Source organism: Trachurus trachurus, assembly GCF_905171665.1.
Source record: "Trachurus trachurus genome assembly, chromosome: 4".
Taxonomy (NCBI): Eukaryota; Metazoa; Chordata; class Actinopteri; order Carangiformes; family Carangidae; genus Trachurus; species Trachurus trachurus.
In genome coordinates, this window is record NC_139898.1 from 20,065,133 (window position 1) to 20,082,810 (window position 17,678).

Consider the following 17,678-nt stretch of genomic DNA (forward strand, 5'->3'; position numbering starts at 1 on the left):
TCAGATATGAGATGAGTATAGTCAAGTCTAGGTTAAGATAAAAACATGGGGCTTAACTCTATCACTAAAACCACTGCAAAATAGATTGGATAATGCCATTTGACCTGAGAGTGTTGACAATAATAGATGTTGATTAAATAATAGGTTGACAATAATCAGGTCTCTTGTGGTAATTATTTCTCCTGTTCTATCTGCTAAAAAAACACTTCATTGTGTGGTTCCATTGTAAGTCAAACCACTGTGATCCTTAATGTGGATAATGCATCATGAGAAGCCAGACAAAGTGTTGTCTGAAATCTCTGAAAGTACTAAATAATAGTAACATTTAAAAACATGTTTTAAACAAGAAAAACAAACAAAAGTCACATCCTGTCAAACATTTACTAATCCTCTTCCAGGTTATTGTTCCAGATCCAAATAGATACGATGGTGATGAAGCTGACAGAGATGAAGATAAGGTACAAGCCGAACAGCAGGCGGTCAATGACCATCCCGATCATTTGCCATTCCTGTGAGGTTTTCGTCCCCTGGCAGTGTTCGTCAATCTGGTGGCGGATAGCCATGAGATCTCTGCTCAGTTTCCTGAGTTCCTCCAAGGCCAGCTCTGGAGGAGCTTTGTCCTGAGGTGTGTCAACAGAAATCGTCTGCAGTTCCCTTGAGGAGATGTTGCCTCCATTCACTGTGTTTTCTGTTTCTGATCAAGTATAAGTTGAATGAAGCACATTGTCAAACAAACAACAACCATTAAGAACAACACAATAGACTGTTGCTTAAGGTGCATTCCGATTCAGGGGCTAAAATGATACAATTGTTGCATTTTTATTTTAGGTAGCAGCCCAAAGCTGTAAACAAATGCCATGTGTGAACCAAATGTTCTCTCATAGGTCAGAAATCGTATCCGGAAGGGGAGGAGTTTACCTGGCAAAATCGAATACCATGGAATAAAGTTCTCAATGGGCCTGAAAATTCAAACTTGACCTGGCCCGAAACCGCGGTTGAAACCCATAACCGACACAATCCCAGTCATTTGAACCATGGGATGTCAGCACAGCAGTGTGTCGTGTGTTTTGTCGGTTTCTTAGTAGATTACAGTCTCATTGCCAGCCCCCCGCTTCAGGGCTTGAATGAAGTTAGCCAAGACCACCCCCCTCTTGGCAATCTCGGCCCCCTTGTTTCATCCCGCATCTGAGCACGATTTCTGTGTACACATATAACCCAACAAACTGATTTTAGGGGTTAAACGCTCCCTGTTTTGGAACAACTGCTCCAAACGAGCCAGGTCGGAATACACCCTAAGTAAATACAAGCTCAATGATAAAAATATACCTGTAGAAAGTGGGCGAAGGCAGACTGTGACTCGGTTGCTCTTGTTTTGTGGGGGGAGAAAAACAACAATGGCTAGGTAGCGTAATACAAGAACGCTGAGCCAGTGAGGAACTGCATTGTACTGGCTGGAGCTGAACTGGATGTTAGTGATGAACACAGTCTCCAACAGGCTGCCCACCATCAGAGCGAGACTGACTGAGAATAGGACATCTGCAGGAAACAACAAATGGGATGGTTAAGAAATGAGGAGGTATTTTTAATTCAGCCTTTTTTTATCTTGAATTTACTTGAATCCTAAGGGTCACTCACTCATGAGAGGTGTTTGGTCCCCAGTGACTGGCAGCAGGTCGTTCATGATGAGCAGGAACACGGTGTAGCCCAGAATGAGGGTCATCTTGAAGGCGGATCGGTCCACACTTGCAGGTGGCAGCATGAAGCTGAAGAGGTCCAATGTTATGAGGAAGCAGCTGGGGATCAGCAGGTTCACCACATAGAGGATTGGTCGGCGTCTCAAAATGATCTAAGGATGAAACACAAGCAGAGAGCTTGAAGGCTTAAGCCAGATGAATATTACAATTAATGACTGAAATCTTTGTTGTCTTGAAATCCAGTCTCGGTCTCTTTTTTATTACCATTTACATGCTTCCATTGACAGATAAAACCTTTATTCTGCAAGCCACACCTTGCTCAGCTGAGGTGTGGCATCCTGCCTCTGGCTCTAGAAACTGGGCGCTTCCACTCGATCCCAGAGGAGGAACAAAAATGCTGTCTGAAAGTGAATTTCATTGCTTATTTTATTGTCCATTGTATCACGACTACAGGCAAAGGCTTTTTTGTAAGATTTCTGTTGAAGATGGCCCAGATTTGTTCTTGATGTCTGATGAATGTATACTTAAGTATTTATTTGTAGAAAAGGTGTTCCCATTGGCAAAGTTTATTTTGGAGGCATTTAAGCAGCGTAAAGATGTGTTGTATGTTTGAAGTTTTTCAGTCCCGGCAATTGTTTTTGCTCTGTGTGTGTGTGTGTGTGGATGTGGGCATGCATGCATGCATGCGTGTGTGTGTGTGTGCACGCATGTGCGGATATGTACTGTATAGAAATAGTAGAAATAGTAGATGTGTGAGCATGCATGCATGCATGCGTACGAGCATGCATGCATGCATTAGAATTAGAATTAGAATAAGAAAAACTTTATTGTCCCGCCAAGGCAGGAAATTCATCTTTGGTCTCACTTATAGACAAAACAGTCAGAACACAAACGCTTGCCAGCAAGGCTTACATGAGACAAAACAAAATCAACAGCGGTCACATCACATACAGATAGTAAAAATAGAAATAAAATAAAATAAAATAAAATCCCCTTTACTGTGTCTTGTTTATTATGCAGATGGCATTGGGGATAAAGGAGCCCTTGTAGATCTTTTTCTTTGCTAGAGGAACTCTATAGCGCCGCCCTGAGGGAAGTTGTTCAAATTCACTGTGTAGGGGGCGAGTCTCATCTCTAATTATTGACAGGGCTTTCCTTTGTACAGCGGTGTTATAGAGGCTGTCTAGTGATCTTTGTTGACGGCCAACTATCTTCCCAACCGTGTTGATGATCCTATTAAGTTTATTTTTGTTTACTTGGGTCAAGTGCCCGTACCAGACGGTGATGTTAAAAGTAAAAATGCTTTCTACCAGGCTGACATACACCCTTTCCAGAATGTCCACCCTGACCCCAAACCCACTCAATTTCCTGATTAAAAACATTCTCTGACTAGCCTTTTTGTGGATGAAGTCAGTATTATCAGTAAATCTCAATTTGTCATCTATGAGTGTTCCTAAGTACTTAAAACAGTTAACAATTTCCACAGTCTGGTCACATAGTATCAGAGGGAGCGGGTCTGCATAATTTAAAATAAGCTCCTTTGTTTTGCCTATGTTAATTAGCAATGAGCTGGACACACACCACTGATGGAACTTAGAGACCTGTGCAAAATAGTCTGAGACATCATCATTTTTGTTGAAAAGTCCCACTAGAGCCATATCATCGGCATATTTTAAATAGCCTATACTATGCAGGCCCAGTGTCATTTCATTAGTATAGACAGAAAAGAGTAAAAATGGTAAATGGTAAATGGTCTGTATTTATATAGCGCTTTACTATACCTGAACGATACCCAAAGCGCTTTACAGTACATCACATTCACACATTCACACACACATTCACACACTGACGGCGGAAAAGGCGGTAAAGGGGACAAAACGCAGCCCTGCGGGGCCCCGGTGTTCAAAACAATCTCATCAGAGAGCACCCCTTTGACACATACTTTTTGTGGACAGTCAGTTAAAAAATCTTTGATCCAGTGCACAAGACCCCCATTCAGCCCTAGGTCCAGGAGCCGTTGCGTGTGTGTGTGCGCATGTGTGGATATGTACTGTATAAAAATATGTAGATGTGTGAGCATGTATTCCTTATCCTCCTGTGTGTGCCGGTGTTTGTTTTGAGTTTGGTGTGTCTTGTAAGCCCATGAGGGCTGGGCACCTATGGTGCAAGACACCGCGTCTAATAAAAACTACTACTACTACTACTACTACTACTAGGCCTACTACTTCTGTTTACTAAACAACCACAACTGAACTTAGAACTTATTAATTCAACTTTAAATGTTTTTTTCTCATTGTGTTGTTTGTTAGTGATATTTGTATTTGGCTGTCTCTGTTTTGCAGTGTTAAAAAACTTTGAGACGGTACTAGCTGCTTCATTGAGACTGTCTAATTCTTCTACAAACAAAAACTTCAGAAGAATGATATCAAAGATTAGTGGCACAAATAAAACTAAGTTTTACACAGATTCTTTGCGATATAACAGATTTAAAGGAGACATATTACGCCCCTTTTCCACAAATCGAAATAGTTCCCAGCTGTCTTAAAGACATGTCTGTGACCATGGGTGCAGATCCCGGGGGGGACGGGGGGGACATGTCCCCCCCAATTTCTGAAAAACATGAATTGTCCCCCCCAATAAAAATCCCCCAAATTATTCAAAATTTAACAAATGTATTTTCAGACTTCACATTCTTCACATTTTAGAAGAAAAAAAAAAAAATTACAACAGCAGTTATACGTGCTGTTTGCTGTTTAGGACAAATAAACAAGAAAGGTAAATTATTCCCTGTGCAGTATGTTTTGAATGATATGGTGAGCCTCTACCAAGTTGTGATTTATGCTGGCATGTTATGAGCTGCATACGGGGGGAAAAAAAATCACTTTTGTGTCCCCCCCAATCCTAACATCGGATCTGCACCCCTGTCTGTGACAAGCTTCGGTCAAAATACCCCAAGGATCAAACATCACAGCTCTCTTTTCATCCGCTTAAAACAGCCCTGTTCATAACGGCTGGTTTCATTGTCTGTTTTAAATTCTAGATTTTTTTTTTCAATTGTTAACTCATTGAGTGCCATTGACATACGTCAATCAAAATACAACGCTTGGGTGCCATTGACGTATATATACGCCAAACGCAGTTTTCTGCGGCTGGTAAAGGGGGGCACTGTCGCGATCACTGTGAGTAATTTTGGGGCTTCTGGGATACGTAGAACAAAGAAGACTGTAGATCAGAGCAAGAAGTGAAGAAGAAGACGGGCGCGATCGGTACGGAGATAAAAAAAGTTGGAAAAAGTTTTGCCAGCGCACACTGGAAGAAATGTTAAACTTCTGTGAACCGGTTGGTGTCTGAAACCGCCCCCGAATATAGTGACGACGAACCAAGAGATCAGCGCGGTGAATCGCCTGCCGCGTCCAGCAAAGAGGCTGAAGAACGCCATAACGTCTCCCTCCCTACTTCAGAGATGGACTTTTCAGACCCAGACTCAGGGGATGCAGCAGGAGAAGTAGGCAGGGCTTAAAGTATTCCGGCACCGTGCCGGATCTCCGGCGTTTGAAAATTTCAGAGAAAAGAACACACACACACACACACACAATATTTGGCTGCACACAGAGAAGTTCATGGCTGGAGAAGACGGAGGACAAAGACAAAGCTACGTAAATGTGTCATATGCAAGACAACCCTGGCCTGCCTGCGCGTACTGTATGAGCCTGGTGACGTGACTCAGCCACTCGCTGGAGGCAGTGACACGCCAAGGAGCGTCGGGTCTCTTGCCGCTGTTGACGTCGGCACAAACAAACCTGGTGGTCCAAGCGGACGTAACGGCGCGCGTTTGTTTTTTGGTTTTTTTTTCCCGTGCATGTCCGCAGTGCAACGCTGCATGGACGTGCCCCCCCCACGCCCCATAGCAGAGGAAACAGGCCCTTGAATGGCTGGTCCAGACCCCTAGATTTAAAATATGAGATTTGTTTTTGCTCCCCACTAGACCAGTTGAGTTCAGTTTCATACACTCCAGCCATTCTTGCCTTGTTGCCTTACAATTAAGCAGGAACCTCAGTCAGTACTCAGTGTGCTTTAAAAAAAAATCTGAAACAAATGTTCCCTTCATGTTCTTCTCAGAGTACACCAGAATGCTTCAATGTGTTAAAATCACATTTCATTTTTTTCTGGGGTGGAATGACCATTGTTGTGAGGTCAGACACACCTGGATTAATCAGTTTTTTTTTTTTTTTTTTTTTTTTTTTTTACATAGTTTTCATACATTTCATGCATATATTGATGTTTTAGAGGTCTTGTAATGTAATGGAAACTTGTTGCCAAGTCATGGAAATGTGTTGGTTAAAATGTGTATGAACCCTGTGTACATTACCAAGCACAATGCCAAAAAGTTGTTTGCTAAATTGCCTATAATGTGTATGCGTCGGATCCACTGCACCCAGCTCCTTGGAAAAAAGTTCAGGCTCAGGATTTTTTTTTTTACTTTAAACCCTGAGTAGGAGAGGGTGAAGGGGGAGGGGGCAGCAACTGCAGGAGGAGAAGTAGGAGAGCAGGCATCACTCTGCAGCAGTGGCGTAGCCAGAAAAAAGACATTGGGTGTGCACCTGCAAAGACTGGGTGTGCCAAATTTATTTTCAACAAACTGTGCGTTACACCTCCATAAATATTCAAAATAATTCCAACATTATACTGTATGTTGTGTGCGTTCTCATCAGTAATAACAAACCATGTGTTATTTGCTCTCAATAAGCCATAGGCCTTTAACAAGCATCAGACATAGACTGCACATAATAACTTGGGTTTAACAGTGGCATCATGGCAAGCCTGTATGATCATACTTATCTTCTAATCTATATGCAACGCTGAGTAAAAAAAACTGCTTAGTAAGTAACTGCTCTTATAGTCAACAGGTCTAAACATTCACACATATCACGTGCTCAAATAAATCAATAACAAAGTCATAAAAAAAACACACTTTTGCGTGTCTGGTTAGCGCACGCACAATAGGTGATCTACTAAGAGTAACACACTAAATGACAACACGTGCAAACCGCAGTATTTAAATGAGGGTTTTGCGCGTAACCGTTTCCGCCATGGAGAGTGTGGACAGAGAGCTGGATGGATACAAACGCATAATAAAAATTTGATCCGACGCATTAATAGAGAGAGGGACAAATAAACATATTGTGGAGCTGCAGCATAAGAAACGTGGGAGATTATCTATGAGAAAGTAAAAATGTGGTTGGTAAAACAAGAAGAGAAGAGATTAAGTGAAGAGAAGATGGGGAGATATAGGCCTATGCGGCAAAGAACAAAAGAAGATTTTAGTTTATAATAAAACCTCAGCAAACGAGGGAGAGCTGCTCTGATCAGTGTTGAGCAGCATCTGAGCAGGTAACTGAGACCTGCTGTCATTCATTGAGCTGGAGCTGCGCGCTATGGCACAGAGCTCAGGTGGGACACTCAGGCCACTCGGGTCTAAACGCGCTGACCAGAGGGATCACGGACGGAGTGAAGGCAGCGGTGACGTCTCTCAGCCCTGGTCCCAGAGCTGAGCAGCCAGGTACTGGAGAGGGAGGAGAGGAGAGGAGCGCACTGGACGAGAGATGCGGCGTGCGTAACGGCGCTTAAATGACTTTGATCGCATGATCAACAAAGCTATTTAACCATCTGAACACAACTACTGGGCTCATCATTCATCACATATGATTATGTAACAGCTTGGCCTGATGGTTTTATATCGCAAAGCAGAAGAGGACAACAATATCGCTGTTTACCTGTGCGCACTGCGCAGCTCTCAATTTAAAGGGCAAGACGGCGTGGCCTGGCCTTGAACTTGTTAATTATTCCACTAGTCCAGTTTCTCCGCGAGCCGGTGCAGGTGTCGCAACGCATCACCTGACGGCAATTTTTACAAATTTATTGACTGATCGATAACATGTTAGTAGCTATAGACTATAACAAAAAACGCATCAAATGTTTGGGTGTGCAGTGCCAGCTTCCTCTGTGGGTGGCACTGGCACACCCTGGCACACCCGTGGCTACGCCAGTGCTCTGCAGTGTAGGACTCCTACTTGTTGTAATTTAGTTTTTTTTTTTTTTTTTTATTGTACAATGAAAAAACATGTGAAATGAAATGTTCAGATGTCTTACATGTTTTTGAAGCCAAAATTAAAACGGATAAATCACCGTTTTCTTTTGAGAGACTCTCTTTCACAAAAATGCTTTTTTCTCAGCTTTCTAGAAAAAAAGTGGTCTTTTTGGTGCAACCAGGCTCTATTCAACTTAAGATAAATCAAGAATGGAACAAGGTACAAACAAATTTTGTCCCCCTAATTAAATAGAGAGTCTCCTCTTTCCTTTGAGCTACTTGGTGTTTTCAGAGTCATAGTACAAAATATTCTGTGGGTCTTGAAATATTACTCAAAATGGCCTGAAACGCTGGCACATGGCACTGACCATTTTATAAAAGGGCTGGCACTCAAGAGTTAAGCCAAACACCCATGTCAAAGAGGAGTGCTAAATAGTTCAGTTTACTGTAAAACTGTTAAAAATAAAATAGCTCACATAGAATACGATCTCAGAGTAGGATCCATCAATTATCTCCAGAGTAGATGGCGCTGCTTTTATATCTGCAAGCTCCCACTCCCCTTTTGTCTCCAGAACTGCTCTGGACTCCATCAGGATTCCCTCAGCAGTGTCCCCTTGGAACATCATTATGTCTCTAGCTATAATAATAAAATCAGTTTATAAAAATCAGCAATCACCAATGACTGACCGTACAACTTTTCATATTCAACATTCATACTGTTTACCAAGGTAAACAAAATAACCACTCCCCAAATAAACCAATAAATGTGAAAAAAATACATCTAGTGTTGTTTCATGGGCAGACTTACCCAGGTGTAGGTGTGGTCCAAAGCTGAGAGAGCAGTTCTGTATATCAAAGGGGAAAGTGTAGATTTCTAATCGACAGGAACTGACCACTCTGAGTGGTTTATCATCAAAAACACGACCTGTGTTGTATAAGTAGACATAGGGAGTTTTGGGAGACTTGTCCTCATCCATGCTGTAAAAAAAAATACAATAATAAACATTTAAAGTGCACATAGATAATTTCAGAGGATACTGAAGACATTCCACTCGTATGGCTCTTGGGTTTAGTTTTTGTGTGTGCTGTGTTTGCATCTTTTTCACTCACAACTCAGCAATGTGGACATCAGGGACCCAAAGCTTCTCCCGAGGGATAGAGACTCTTTTAGTTCCACATTCCTTCTCATCCCAGCTCAGTCCCTCTATATCCCACTCCTACATTGAAGATAGATATTCAGTTTAACCTACAGTACATGGACAATTATGGATCCTAATAAAGAAGATGGTAACACAGCCAGGTTGAAAGCAGGACAAGTTGAAAGGCCATGGGTAGATTAATTTTGGCCTCAGTTGAACTGACTTTAGGAGGCTTTGTCTGCCATCCATTTAATAACCTCTCTATGGCCTCTTTACTATTAACATGGATCTTAAGTGATTCGATCACAAGCGGTCACCTAGAAGTAGCTACGTCTGTTGACACCTGCTTTAGAGACCCACTCCCGTGAAAATCGTGTTTTTTGAGCTTTTCACATGTTCCTGTGGCATTTTTCTTGTGTTAGAGGACATATCAGCAGAAAAGGAAGTGCAAAATTGCATTTCTGAGTTTTTCTGCCTTCAAATTGCTGTGAACCAATGGCAGACTCAAACTGGCAGTTTCAGGGAGACTGGAGCTGATGTGTCACAGCTCCAGGGGAGGGCACTAGTGCTACAAGCTCCCGCCCCGCTCTGCATCTGGCTCAGAGGTGAAAGCGTTGACAGCTCGGTGTAGCTGTCAAGGTATAACAGGTATAGCTCACCTGGCAGAGCAGCTTGCACTGTGAGTAAGGACTATGTTCCAGTCTGGGACCGAATCCCAGTGTGGAGTTTTACGCTAAACGCGCTGAATCTGTAATTGTACAATGTCCAGCTGTCAGCGAGCGGGGGGGGGGGGTGCAAGGAGGTGGCTGGGCGGGTGCAGAGCAGCGCAGTCTCCGCCCACCCTCCAGAGGTGCATTGCTAATGTGCATTGCTAATGAGCTGTTTTTAAAATGGCCGAAAAGGGTCGCGGGAGTGGGACTTAAAAATTCATCTCCACATGTGTCTTGATTGACCACTTGTGATCGGATCTGAGTTCCTCGCCTCTTGTGATGTTGTTCTGAGGCAAACAATAGACAAGTCTGTTCTCAATGAAGAGTTGAATTTAAGTGCTATTTATATGTATTATATATATACAGTATATACAAAGTTAATATCTCTGGTTTATTATGAAACTATGTCGAATGGCACAGTAGTGCACAAGTTGGCACCTTTGGCTCACAGCAAGAAGGTTTTGGGTTTGATGGATGGATGAAACTGTGGTGGGATAAATTATATTGCGGCAAAAGACATCAGTAGGCGGGCCTTCAATGTGGCCAGGATGTATTTGTGTAACCCTAAGCTTAACCCTGCAAAAGGAACATGGACAAATGGTCGTCTCCAAATGTTATAATGTGGTCCAGCGAAATTGGATCTGAAATAAGTCCTTAATGCAAGTGCATTCACATCTGATCCTTTATAGAATGTGAAACAAAGTTTCGGTAACGCTTCCTTTTACGGTACGGTAATTACTAGGTAATTACCAGGTAATAAGATGTATTTACTAGGTAATAACCAGGTAATTAAATGCAATTACATTGTAATTACCAAGTACTTACTAGGTAATTACAAGGTAATTACACAGTATTTACAGATATTTTTCCTGACTACTACCAGGTATTTACCCAATAATTTCCTGGTAGATACACAGTAATTGTATATTGTAGATTTTAAACCCGGTAGTTAAAAAATATTTACCTGATATTTATCTGGTAAATACCAACAAGTTACCTGGTATTTACCCAATAATTACCAGGTAGATATCCTGATGTGTCTATACGTGACTTTGTTAGGGTGATAATAACTTAGATATTTACCTGGTAATTACCAGGTATTTACTCAAAATGATCGCTACCTTACCTGGTAACTACCACTTATTTACGTGGTAGTTACCTGATATTTACCTGGTAAATATCAACTAGTTACCTAGTATTTACTAGAAATATACGGAAAACTACCAGGTATTTATCCAGGAATTATATATTATGTATTACCAGTCAACCTGTGTAGTGACAGTGAGGGTATAACTTGCAACTATTTACCAAGTAATTACTTTCTAATTACCCAGTAGTTACAATTTACATTATCAGGTAAAACCTTGTGAATTACCCTGTAAGGAAGGTGGAACTGTACTGTAAAATGAAGCGTGGTTTGTTTCAATGATATTACCATGTACTTTCCTGGTAACTGTAGATTATAATCCTCTGCCCCCCATCAGGGTGTGTAATTTTGAACATGGTACCTGGTAAAAAACTCCCATATCTACCTGATAATTAACAGGTAAATATCAGAGTTTTACAGAGTAGTTACCATGTAAGAAAGGTGGAATTGTACTGTAAAAGGAAGCGTGGTTTGTTTCAATGATATTACCATGTACTTTCCTGGTAACTGTAGATTATAATCCTGTGTAGTTTTGAACATGGTACCTGGCAAAAACTCCCATACCTCCCTGATAATTATCAGATAAATATCAGGGTGATATCAGAGTTTTACAGAGTAGTTACCATGTAAGAAAGGTGGAACTGTACTGTAAAAGGAAGCATGGTTTGTTTCAATGATATTACCATGTACTTTCCTGGTAACTGTAGATTATAATCCTGTGTAGTTTTGAACATGGTACCTGGCAAAACCTCCCATACCTCCCTGATAATTATCAGGTAAATATCAGGGTGATATCGGAGTTTTACAGAGTAGTTACCATGTAAGAAAGGTGGAATTGTACTGTAAAAGGAAGCGTGGTTTGTTTCAATGATATTACCATGTACTTTCCTTTACATAAAGATACAATGCATTTTGTTACACTCTGTGACAAATACGCAAAAACATGTGAACTGTCAAAGAGACTAACTTTAATCCTCTCAATCTGCAAAACAGTGAACTTGAAGAGAGTAACTTCAATACTCTTAAAGGTATACGCAAACATTTTTTTGTGTGTCTTGTCTTACTCCCGAGTCCATGACAGGCAGATAGACACCATCCTTTCAACTGTGCGTGCAGTAACAAGGGAGATACGGGCAGAGCTGGCGCACCGCTAATTAGCTTAGCTCAAACGCTGGAAGTATATAGGTAGTGTTAGCCTGCCTCCACCTAAAGTCACTAATTAGCTTAGCTCAAACACTGGAAGTGTATGGGTAGTGTTAGCCTGCCTCCACCTAAAGTCATCAGAGAAACTCTTCAGCAACTCTAAACGGAAACCGACGGGCCGATCTTCGTCTCAGAGCTGACAAAACTCTCTGGTAAGACATCTTGAGCGGTCAAATGCCGCTAACGGGACGAGATCGGTCAAAACGGAGGGTTCAAGCAGAGACGGTTATTTTGGTTCAAGCGAGCTACATCGAGGGTAGGTTAGCTTCCTATTTCAAAACAAAAGCACAAATTATATCGTCATGGTTTTCTGTATGTAAAGAGCAACCGGTGATTGGTTGGTCACACCGCAGCTTGAGTAGCGCCGAATTTGTCCTAACAAAATTGTAAACCACAGCTGGTATTTTGACAAATTAACGACACACTGCTGATCTAAACGTCTCCTTTCTCACTTAAAAATGTTTGAAATGTCGATAAAGTGATATATTTACAGAGTTTAGAGCTAAAATGAAATCAGCTTCTGACTGCTGATTTCGGCTCGGGTAGGAGGCAGGCACTACTCATACACTTACAGCGTTTAAGCAAAGCTAATTACGGACGATAGGGGCTCTGCCTTGTTACTGCACGCAAAGTCAAAAGGATGGTGACCTATCTGCTGGTCATGGACTCGGGAGTGAGGCAAGACACAGGAAAAAAATGCTGGCCTATCCCTTTAAGTGCTAAACATACAATAACTTGCATATTAAAAAAGAAAATGAAAAGAAAAACACAAAGTGCAGAGCTTTTTGCCTTCTTCACATGTCCAGTCTACACATTTTGGCAAATTACATCAGTTAAAACTATAACCTATCCACACCCCACCCCACCCAACAGAGATGGGTGCTCCAAGGCTATCCCAGTGATGCTTCTCCCTAGCATGAGGACATACAGGTATTCTGTGCTACTGCTTGTGGTCGCCAGGTACTGCACCATGTTTGTTCCAGGCTGAAGAATAAAGAAAAAAAAAACAAGATTCAAAAATTAGTTTGTACAACAGGTTAGGTTCATCTCTACAGGTAATGCTGTATCAGACACTGTATCTGGAGTCTTAGCCCATAGCACATTTCTTTAGGCACATGTAACAGCCATCTCAGGTAGATATAAAATCTGTACACTGGGTACAGTAGCCCATACTGTATGTGCACAGCCAACAAACTATGCATCTCTGCATTTAACCCTTCAAATACCCATCCTGTTGATGCCCATGTGGTAGAAACAAATCATGAACTATATATTTTTTTTTCTATAATGTTTTCGAAAATATCTATTTATTCCATTCATTTTTAATCAGGGCCCTATATGAATTCTGGGATGAGGGATTCCTTGATTTTTAGCCAGAAGTCGAAATTAAATATGCATTTTAGACAGGGCAACACACAAACTACTCACCATGCCTTGAGTGTCCATGAGAGGAGGCCACAATGTCATTTGCCAGCAGTTCTCACCAGTTATACTGGGTTCTGTAGTGGGCAGAGAAAAGAAAGACCACAATAATCTCAAAATAGCAAACCCAAACACTCCAACCTAGCACCAACAAGCACTGCGAGCAAAACGTCTCTGCTGCTAGTCACTATGGTGACGTCCGTTACGCACACCCCCCCCCCCCCCCCCCCCTCCTCCTCCCTCCACTAACGACAAAGCAAAACAGTTCGAGCGCACATACACACACACGGCTAACAGAAAACTACACTCACCCTACACTCATAGACTTTGATAGACAGCTATGTGCAGCAGAAGCAGAGTAGGAGGGCTACTAGCACCACCAGATGTCCTGGATGTTAGCCAGTGCTGGTAGCAAGTCTCTTCCTCTTAGCAGCAGCAGCATCGCAAAGGAAAGGTGAGCTAGCTCGATGCTAACTTCGACTAGCGCTAGCAGTTAGCATCCGCTGCTAACACCCACTTCCCAACTCACCACAACGGTTCTCCTGTAAATTAAAACACAAGACTGGAGGCTACCGTCATTTCCTTTCCTTCACGGCCCTGACAATTGATGCTGCTGCTGCTGTGCTGGAAACTATCTTATCAGGTGAAAGTAACTAGCTAGCTAGCAAGTTAGCAAGCAAGCAACACTAGGAAACAATGCCTGGCCGCAGAGTGAGGTGAAGTTTTTAAAGTAGGCTAATTGGCTACCACATTAAACTACCAAACCTGTAGGCTAATAATTATAAGTTTACTTACCAAACACTGTTTTCTGAAGCTGGAGAGTGATTAAGGTGTCGTCCAAATTTCAGCCCAATCTGTTGGGTCTAAATATTTAACCCAACCTTGGAGTTTTTACCAGGTACCATGTTCAAAACACCCTGATGGGTGGTAGAGGATTATAATCTACAGTTACCAGGAAAGTACATGGTAATATCATTGAAACAAACCACGCTTCCTTTTACAGTACAGTTCCACCTTCCTTACATGGTAACTACTCTGTAAAACTCCGATATCACCCTGATATTTACCTGATAATTATCAGGGAGGTATGGGAGGTTTTGCCAGGTACCATGTTCAAAACTACACAGGATTATAATCTACAGTCAGTTACCAGGAAAGTATATGGTAATATCATTGAAACAAACCACGCTTCCTTTTACAGTACAATTCCACCTTTCTTACATGGTAACTACTCTGTAAAACTCTGATATTTACCTGTTAATTATCAGGTAGATATGGGAGTTTTTTACCAGGTACCATGTTCAAAATTACACACCCTGATGGGGGGCAGAGGATTATAATCTACAGTTACCAGGAAAGTACATGGTAATATCATTGAAACAAACCACGCTTCCTTTTACAGTACAGTTCCACCTTCCTTACAGGGTAATTCACAAGGTTTTACCTGATAATGTAAATTGTAACTACTGGGTAATTAGAAAGTAATTACTTGGTAAATAGTTGCAAGTTATACCCTCACTGTCACTACACAGGTTGACTGGTAATACATAATATATAATTCCTGGATAAATACCTGGTAGTTTTCCGTATATTTCTAGTAAATACTAGGTAACTAGTTGATATTTACCAGGTAAATATCAGGTAACTACCACGTAAATAAGTGGTAGTTACCAGGTAAGGTAGCGATCATTTTGAGTAAATACCTGGTAATTACCAGGTAAATATCTAAGTTATTATCACCCTAACAAAGTCACGTATAGACACATCAGGATATCTACCTGGTAATTATTGGGTAAATACCAGGTAACTTGTTGGTATTTACCAGATAAATATCAGGTAAATATTTTTTAACTACCGGGTTTAAAATCTACAATATATAATTACTGTGTATCTACCAGGAAATTATTGGGTAAATACCTGGTAGTAGTCAGGAAAAATATCTGTAAATACTGTGTAATTACCTTGTAATTACCTAGTAAGTACTTGGTAATTACAATGTAATTGCATTTAATTACCTGGTTATTACCTAGTAAATACATCTTATTACCTGGTAATTACCTGGTAATTACCGTACCGTAAAAGGAAGCGTTACCAAAGTTTCTTATTTTATTTTTTTTCATTATTTTTTTTCATTTTCAGGAAGAAACTCTATAGAATTATAACCATAAGAATGTTCTAAAAACACTGACAGTACTCTGAAACTTACCAGGATTTGCCATAGGAATGTAGTCAAGGACTGGGCTTTTTCATTCTATGGATGAAACATATTTATGATTATTAATTATGACTACAATTTATTATAGTGTACAGTGTAGATGTTTGTGTGGCTCATGGACTCACCACTCCTAAAATTCCCACCACAGTAATATCGACTGTGACGTTGAGTGTGTCTGAAAACCTTTTTACAGGTCGCAGTAGTTTTCTAGGAAATAATTCCCTCTCAAGGGCAGCAAACAGGGCTTCAGGAGTCGGGCTGGTGCAGTTCAATGCCACAACAAAACCTGAATTCAAAATGAGAAGAGGACAGACCAAAATGATTATAAGTATTAATAATATTATTATATTAATATTATTTTGTTTGTTTGTTTTTAATTTATCACTCATATTTGCTCTGTAGTTCTTTGGCAGATCATTCTTTGTATGCTGTTTAGTAGGTTATCTCTAACTGAAGTGATGCTGATAAAATTAAACCACCAATTTGCTTTGTTCACTTTGTTTTAGGTGTGACACAAAAGCATGTCATTATGTCAGCTTGGCGAGTTAGATTTATGTTATTTTTCTTCTGACTGTAGCTGTTAAAGGCTTGAGCATTTTGAGCCTAGGGTGACAAATTACCATGAAATTAGGTACACACATTTTTCTCCCCCTCAGGGTGAATTGTAATAGGTTCAGTGATCTTTAACATTTCATCTAACACATTCATATCGGGTCAAAATTTTAAACGGTGCATGACCCAAAACCTGCAAACTAATCACATAATTACAGCATATTGGCATGCTTGTGTTAATATTTAACTCATGGCACTTTATACTACGTCATAGAATGTTGCTATGCTAATGTAGCTGCACACCTTGGTCTTAACATATGTTGTACTTCTCCTTATTTGCTACTCAATATATTTACTGTAGTTTTTTAGGTTTTAAATTTTACTTCTCAAAATTTTCCACTCCCTTCTATTACTACTGTCTTTTTTCACATAGTTCATAAACATCTCATTACAGTGTTCATTAATATCATACAAAACCCTATTCAAAATATTCTGTCATACATGTAAATTAAAATCACCTTTCATCCATCATCACAATAAAACACAAAAACCTCACTGTACACCAGTTTTATGTTTCCTTCAATCTAGTTTGCATTTTCCTTCAAATCATCAGAGTAAAGTTTCATAAACATCAATCCGCTTCAGTCTACTGGCTGATTTATAGCTTTCAACACATCATCTTGCTTTCTATTTATCAACTTAATGAATTATCAAAATGACTTGGTCCTTACCGTGAAGCAGTAAAAAACAGATGAAGGTAAGCCCAGCACTCTTTAACTGTGTCATCTTTTCTTTGTGAGTGCAAGCACTTCCATGAGTTAAAGGAAAGCGTCAACAGTCTAAACAAGTGGTGCATCTTGTTTCTGATTGGCTGAATTCAGGCTCACCTCACTCCTTTTGCGCCTGAATCATTATTTGCTTACATGTCAAGTTTGTCAAAGCATCAGTCTTTTAACGAGGAAAATTTTAAATTAAACGATGGTGTCTGCTGTTTTCTTTACATCATTAAAGCAGAAGTAAGCGATCCGGTCGTTTTGGCTAACTTCTTGTCAGCCGATGGAGTTAGCAGCCCCCCGCCCTCGTCATGGATCTATTGGTCCTCGTCCCTACGTCACCACATTCACGCGCATCCCTTGGCTGCACACACAGCCCTTCATGCCGTTCTCTCTCCCCATTGGATAAAGGTTGTAGGATACAAGGAAAGTTTTCTCCTCGGCTTACAGCAGAGCAGAGTGACTGACAGACCCGTGTTTCGGACCAAACACTCTATGTAAGTGATTGCTGTCGGAAGATATAACTATTTAAGACTTATATTAACACAAATATTCCGCTTACTTCTGCTTTAAATTATATTACTGCTTTACATAAGTTAGTTTATTTTGGCAATTTTCCAGGCCTGAATAAATATTTTAAACACACAGCTCAGTTATACAGTTAGTCTTAATCAGCACTCACATTTAGATCAACATCAACACATTAGAAGGCTCAAGTCAAACTCATAGAAATTG

The 17,678-nt window shown here is 40.7% G+C and overlaps 1 protein-coding gene across 1 annotated transcript; it reads right to left on the reverse strand.

The window, feature by feature from the left end:
- Positions 1–383: 383 nt before the first annotated feature.
- LOC310984811 (5-hydroxytryptamine receptor 3A-like) lies at positions 384–16,956 on the reverse strand (the record flags this gene model as incomplete). Its single annotated transcript, XM_083970130.1, has 9 exons — positions 384–694; positions 1,327–1,536; positions 1,636–1,846; positions 8,259–8,419; positions 8,591–8,760; positions 8,893–8,999; positions 15,610–15,654; positions 15,744–15,904; positions 16,902–16,956. The coding sequence occupies 9 exons, from the start codon at positions 16,954–16,956 to the stop codon at positions 384–386; spliced, it is 1,431 nt and encodes a 476-aa protein (XP_083826256.1).
- Between the last annotated feature and the right edge of the window lie 722 nt (positions 16,957–17,678).